This window comes from Benincasa hispida, chromosome 4, assembly GCF_009727055.1.
Source record: "Benincasa hispida cultivar B227 chromosome 4, ASM972705v1, whole genome shotgun sequence".
Lineage (NCBI taxonomy): Eukaryota > Viridiplantae > Streptophyta > Magnoliopsida > Cucurbitales > Cucurbitaceae > Benincasa > Benincasa hispida.
Window position 1 is genome coordinate 61,528,209 of NC_052352.1, and position 7,808 is coordinate 61,536,016.

At 33.4% G+C, this 7,808-nt stretch overlaps 1 protein-coding gene across 1 annotated transcript; it reads left to right on the top strand.

Moving 5' to 3' along the window:
• The first annotated feature begins 656 nt into the window (after positions 1-656).
• LOC120076277 (secreted RxLR effector protein 161-like) lies at positions 657-1,394 on the top strand. The gene has a single exon (XM_039030045.1). The coding sequence runs from the start codon at positions 657-659 to the stop codon at positions 1,392-1,394; it is 738 nt and encodes a 245-aa protein (XP_038885973.1).
• The last annotated feature ends 6,414 nt before the right edge of the window (positions 1,395-7,808 follow it).

The window sequence follows — 7,808 nt, forward strand, 5'->3', positions numbered from 1 at the left end:
AAAACTTAAATGGCAGCGAGCTATGCAAGAAGAAATGGATGCAAGAAGAAATGGATTCTTTAATCAAGAATAAGACTTGGGAATTAGTGGACAAACCACATAAGCAGAAAATGCTTGGATGTTAGTTGATATACAAGCTCAAACATGATATCCAAAATAAATATTCACGAAGGTATAAAGCAAGACTTGTTGCTAAAGGGTTTAATCAGAAAGAAGGGGTAGACTACAACGAAATTTTTTCACCTGTAATGAGACATACCTCCATAAGAATGCTTTTATCACTGGTTACTGAATATAACATGGAGCTGGACCAACTGGATGTCAAAACAGCATTCTTACACAGAGACTTGCCTGAAACTATCTATATGCATCAACCACCTGGTTTTATAAAAGTAGGAACTGAAAATAAGGTATGTCTTCTTAAGAGATCCTTGTATGGTCTAAAGCAAGCACCTAGGCAACGGTATCTTAAGTTTGATTCTTTTATGTTGTCATGTGGTTTTAAAAGAAGTATGTTGGATCATTGTGTGTACTTTAGACATGAAGTAGGAAGACATTCTATTTATTTGTTGTTGTATGTTGATGATATGCTGGTAGCAAGTATAGATAGATAAGAGGTGAATAAGCTGAAAATTGATTTAAAAAGAGTCTTTGACATGAAAGATCTTGGATCTGGAAAGAAAATACTAGGGATAACAATTGATAGAGATAGAGATGTTGGTACTATGAGACTTTCACAAGAAGCATACTGCCATAAGATGCTTAAAATATTTAGAATGAATGAATCTAAATCAGTTACAACACCTCTTGTATCTCATTTTAAGTTATCCCTTGAGCATGCCCCGCAAACCGATGATGAAAGAGATCAAATGCAAGTTGTACCATATGCTAATGTTGTAGGGAATCTCATGTATCTCATGGTCTGTACCATATCTGATTTAGCTCATTGTTTAAGTGTTGTAAGTAGATATATGGCTGATCCAGAGAGCTATCATTGGCAAGCTGTAGAGTGGATTCTCAGATATATTAAAGGAACTGTGTCATATGGACTGCTATATACTAAACACTTAAGTAATCAAGAAGTTCTCATAAGTTTTGTGGATGCAGATTATGCAACTGATAAATACAAGAGAAGGTCTTTGTCCAGTTTAGTTTTCAAGTTCTTTGGGAATACAGTGAGTTGGAAATCATCCTTACAATCAGTGGTTACTTTATCAACCACAGAAGTTGAATACATGGCTCTAACTGAAGCATTTAAAGAAGTTATCTGGTTGAATGAGTTAGCTGAAGAATTTCATATTTTCTTAAAGGATGATTTTGTGATTTTTTGTGATAGTCAGAGTGCAGTTTTTTGTCAAAGAATTAGACCTACCATGAAAAAACCAAGCATATAGATGTTACGTTCTATTTCATAAGAGATGTTATTGCTGAAGGAAGGATAAGGATTGATAAAATTTTATCCTCTGAAAATATTGCTGATGTCCTGATAAAACCTTTAACTGTATATATTGTTAGAGTTGTTTGAAGGCTCTCAAGGTTGGTTCTTTGGTTATTGGGAAAGGTCCTATATTTTTCTTACTAATGTATTATGTAGCAAGGTGAATCATTGTTGTGCTTTTTGCTAGCCTAATACATTTTTGGCCATTTATTATATTCAGTGGGCTTGTCTAATTTTAGCACATTAATTTGATTTCTAATTGGGCTTGGTATACTCTTTGTAGTTTGCAGGAAAAAAGTGTTGTTATTGTTATTTTAGGCCCATCTTAAAGCTGAATGTGAATGAGCTAGAAGAAGAATATTCCTCCACCAAATTTGTTATTGAAGGTAGCGCGAGATTGATTGGTTGGTTGAGGTATGTCACCTGAATTCGTTTCTCCTTGCAAGGATTTTATCTGCGTAATATGGTCCCAGCTGAAGAGTTTTCCCTGGTGTAATAAAATGCTGGTTGATTAAGCATTCAGGGGAGCATCGAGTAAGAAAGTTTACATGCATCGAGTAAGCGTGCATCGAATAATCGAGTAAGCTTTTAAGCGTGAAGCTTTCAGGTGAACAGTGAGCAACGAGTAAGCGAGTAAGCGAGCGATCGAGCATCGAGTAAGATGTAATCGATGATCGAGTATGACTTTACAAACGCTGAAGTACTGGCTATTTAAGTATTTTCTTTTTGTTATTGTTATAATGCACCTGGTATTTTTTACTTCCAAAAGGAATTCCTCTGTAATCCTATTTTTTGATTATTAGTAAAGAAGATTGAGAGACCTTTCACAGTGGATGTAAATCCCACTCTGAGATTGAACCATTATAATTTCTGTGTTGATTGTTCTTTCTTCTCTTCCTATTTTATTTTTGGTTCGAGTACTTTCACTGCATCATCATTGAGCTGAAACGTTAGTTAGTATAGCTCAAGTCAACATTGTCTCTTAAGATTTAGAATATTTAGAAGTTATTGATGAGAAAAGCATTGGGATTATAAGAAAATAGGGAAAATTTTCATAGGGAAAATTGTTCATTGAATTTAAATATAGAGCTTGTGAAAATTACATCACTAATCAGCTGAATATGCAGGAATACAGATGAAATCAAGGAAGAAAAAGATGTGCGTTGGAATCATCATATGGTAGAACAATCACATGCGGTGAAGGAACATCAAATGCATATGAGGGGTCATCTGAAAATTACAACACCCAACGTGAAAAAATTGCTTGACACGCCCTTCTACAGTCTAGAGCGGCAAAATGGACCCTGCGTCCAGCCTTATAAATAATGTCATTGAAATAGAGAAAAAAATTCGGTCACACTGAGAGAATTCTTAGATCCCAATTCAATGAAGAACATTCCATCCATTTCTGAGGAGATCTTTGTCGAAAACCACCAGTCACCATCACTACTAGAGAGGAGCTTGAGAGAGCTTTCATCTCCAACCGTGCACCGATTCAACTCACTGTGCAACAATATCACCACTTTAGCTCGACAAGAAGCAAGAGATTTATCGGCGACTAATCCTTACTCCATCCACCTTCTTTCTCTTATTATTTAGTTTTTCCATCTCTGTACTTTTCTTATATACGGTAAAAACTATTTCTACGCTTCATACAAATCATGATTTCTATCTTCATCTTCTTCTCCATTTCTATTTAACTCCAAACCATGAGTAACTAAACTTTTAGAGGGTTGAGGTGAGTTTAGCATTTTTCTAGTGAAACTAGCGGTAAGTGGTGTTCATTTGGCTCGGTGTGTGTTTAACTCCAACTCTAAGTTCCATTTAGCTAATCGAACTAAGGGATAATAATTAACTACTTGAGGGAGCAAGTAATTGTGGATCTCACTAAGCCAAATAGGTAGTCTATTTAGAAATAAATACAACCTTACTTTAAAAAGTAACCTATAGCATGTATCATAGCGAAATGATATATGTAGCTTACTCATCAAGAGGTAGAGTTTATTTTGAGGTTACAACACGAACATGAGTTTGCCATTAGGATTCAACGGATTGATGATACTCATCTCAACCCCTTTTTTTCTCCATATTTTCTTTGTTCACGTTTTACTCCATGGCTCACAATGCACACACCATTTCCATCACATCTCACCAAAAGGTCATAGTTCTTGTTTCTTTTATTTTTTTTATGCATGACAACACACATCTTTCCAATTATTGATAGAATCTTATATGAATATGAGTATAGAATCATAGCGTAATAAGTTAATTTCTTTCGAATAATCTCTATGTTCGACCTCGGTCCTCACCGGGACTACCTTCTATTAAGTTTATACTTGAACTTTTTAGAAGAAAACTTGTGTAATTTTCAAGATTAATTGAGCACGATAGAGCGAACATTACATAGAGCATCTTTAAGTTTATCATTTATAGATGTCTATCTTTTATGATGTGAAGGTTGTCGAGGCCTTCAATCAAATAATATTTATATAGAATATCAATCTAAAGCTAAATATTTTTAGTACTTACTAGTTTATAGAGTCCAACCACAAAAATCCAAACTTAATTTCTTCAAGTTAAATTTGAATATTTATAGTAGGGGTTCGATAGATAAATAAATTAAAATAAAATACATGAAAACAATGATAATTAATTGCCTAATTGATTATTTTGGAAAAGCTAGTCAAACTCCCTCTCAAAAGAACCAACTCTTTATATGACGAATTAATTCCTACATAAACTAAATAGTGGTGGTGCGAAGCATTCAATATTACTAAGTTGATTGCATTAAACTAATTAGGAATATATTGATTAGATCGATAAATTAAATTGGCTTAGTGCTATCAAACTCAATTGCAAGTGACAAAGTAAGAGAGCATTGATAGCACCTAAAACCAATCTTACTCAGTTTAACACAAGTTTGTTGGCAATTTAATGTGTTAAATATATGTTTTTATAGGAATCGAGTACTAGAAAGATAGATTTGAGTGTTTGAATGAAATTGAGCTAAAACAAATTATTTAGAGCCAAGTTGGGTCTTCATGGAGATGAAGTTACGAAAATACCCCTGAAGACCTAGCGTTGTGACGTTGTACGGCCTTAGGAGATGGTGCAAAAGCCAGTAGCACCACCAGGCGACAGCACCGACACTAGACAGTTAAGGAAAGAAAATTGTGTGACAAATTTGGGCATCAAACTGAGGTGCCAATAACAATGTCGTAGCTTTGTGCCAAGTATAAAAAGAAAGTAAACATGGAAAAGAGACAATGGCGCAGCGCTGTGCCTGGTGGTGCTCGTTGGGGTTTACGTCCTAAATCTCATGGTTTGTAATGTATAAACAAAATTCATGTATTTAATAAAATAAGGAGTTATTTTTTTTGACATTTAGACTTGTGTCACTCAATCCAATAAACTAAGATCCAAGATTATTTAATGTAACTTGGACCGTATGCGGTTGATATATAGGTGGATCATGTTCAAGTAATAACCTAAAAGGTCTATAGTATATGAATAAGGTTGGGTACCTTATCCTAGTAACACTACGGATGCGACCCACTTTGTAAGTATTACAAATGTTGTAAGTATTACAAACGATTTGATCTAATTCGTTCATGTATAGACATGCGAGTGAGAGTATCCTATACAAAGAGCTTGTATAAGACCAGACCATGAAATAACTAATCTCTCTTTGTAACACCATTGACTGAAAGGATGACTATATGTAACCCGATCTCAATCCTGAGTGAATTGTGGACTTCTACCTGTAAGGGCTTATTTTTTTTATTTGTATGGATAAGAATGGCCTGAGTCGCTGAGTCAATAACTTATTATTTTGAAGACATGACCGAGTGGAAAGTTGAGATAATAACTACACAAGATGAAATTCACTCCTCCCGACTTTAGGGTAAGAAGATAAGTGAACAATGGGACCCTTCTATCTCATTAGCCCAAGAGGGAATTTGTTTATAGTTGGACTATAAATATGTTGTTCATTAGAGATTCAGTGGGACTTAAGAAGCAAAAAGTAATTACAGAGATAAAACGGTAATTTGTCCCATCTATAATTATGAACGATTGTAAAGGATTGACTTACTAGTAATGGTTATATCTATGGACACAGAAATATTTTATGGTGCGAAGAGTGCAACTATAGGTCTTTAATAGAGTGACCCATAGTTAATGAATATTGATTAATTTAATTAAAGAGTTTAGTTAATTAATCTCAAATTATTGGAGCTTCTAATTTGTAGGTCTATTAGGTCCCCTTACTAGCTCACTAAGGGTAAAACAAGGATTAATTAGTTTTAGAAGAATTTGAATTGTTCAACTTATAAGGGAATATATGTTAATTGTATATGATATGATCAATATAATATACATAGATATATTATATTATAAAGTTAATTTTGAATAAGATTTACAATTAAACATGAGAGAGTAATATATTTGATTGAGATTCAATTATTAAATAATACGAATGAGATTCATATTGAAACTATAGATTAAATTTAAATGAATAAGATTTATATTAAAACTATATGTTAAATTTAATATGAATGAGATTCATATTGAAACTATAGGTCAAATTTAATGTGAATGGGATACACATTAAAACTATAGGATATGAGAGAAAAATACATTTGAATATATTACACTTGTAATATTAATTAAATATACGATATTTAACAGATTAAAATTAATTAATTAGATTAATTAATAATCATTTAATTAAATTTTATTTAATTTAATAAATTAAATAATAAATCCCCTATTGTTATAGGGGAGTTGGAGGGAATGGGTTGAGGGGAGTTAACTCCCGCCACTCATTATGTAGAGATCAACTTTTGCATTTTTATTGGGAGTTGGTAGAATTCTCAGTCACAGAATCACTCTCTCAATTCTCCCTCAATCTCCCATCTCTTTCAAATCACAGAGAAAAAGTTTCTCTAAAAAAATTCTTCCCATAGTATTCCAAAAGAGGTTCCCACAAACCAAGTCCTTGTTGGAGAATAGTGGAGAAGACTTAGCGGCAGTGACTAAGTTCTTGATTAAATAGGTCGCGAACGTAGTGCAGAATTGGAAAAAATCAAAGACTTGTTTTCAAAGATATTTTCTTTTTCGTTTAAGTTATTCATAATAAAAGCATGCTTAATTTAGATGTTTAGTCTTCTCTATATTTTTCGGTATTTTTCAAAACAAATTAAAAGCATGGACGATCAATTGCTTCCGTATGGGATTCGATTCCTTCAGTGCTACTATCTTTTGGAATTCGGCACAATGCTCTTGATTGTTTATAAATACACCCCTTTCTCATTAGCTCAATACACCACCACCACTCGGACTCTTGTTGACTTCCACACTATTTTCCTTTCCTTCTCTACATTCAAAGTACTTTATAATGTATCTTAGCATTCAAAACATGTATGCATTGAAGATCTCGATATTTAGCGGCTAAGAGGTATTTTCTAGCTTAAGGTAAGGAGAAACCCAATGTGGTAAGTGAAGACTTGTTATTTCAGAATATTGTCATCCTATGAATGCTTGTGATCCTTGAACATGCTTTAACTTTTATGTTATGATTAATGTTTGAATTGATCACCCTTGCATACTTTCATTCCCTTGTTATAGATTCATAATTGATATTTGATATATAATCTTTGCATGAATTATCAAGTAGCACAAATTAAAGTATGCTTGTGTATAAATGTTTGGTTGCTCGTGGTGACCCTTTTACGACATTGCATGATTTTTTAAGTTCAAAAATAAAATCGGTCAGAGTACTTAAGCAATACTTAGTAACTAATCATCTTAGCTTATCCCTAGAACTTAATACGGTTGATTGACTGTTTAATATGCATTACAGCTAAACATGTTGATTGATTAGATTCTTTGGACTTCCTTTTAGCATTACTAAAAGTGTTGGCTAAGCAATTACATGATTTCGATGATTATTTTTAGTGTCCAATGAACGACTAATTACGTGGCTAGATCCAAATACCTAAGCTAGATCTTTTCTCATTTGACGACTCTCATTTACTTTTCCTATCTTTCACTTTCATGCTATTTATTGTTCTTGTCATTTACTTTTCTCCTACAAACAAATTATCACAAAACCTCCCTTTAGTTACCTAAGAAACTTTAACCTTGATTACAAGAAGACATGTTATAGTTCCCCAAGGATCGACTCAGTCTTGCTATTAATATTACCAAATAGTAGAGATTATAGATACAATTTTATAAATTTATTTGGTTGGTTGAAGCCTTTAACAAATTCGCTGCTACCAAGCATCGCGATGCTAGTAGTGTTGACTATCAGCATGTCGTAGTGTTGAGCGACGTTGTGCACTTCTTCATATTCACAGTGTCATAA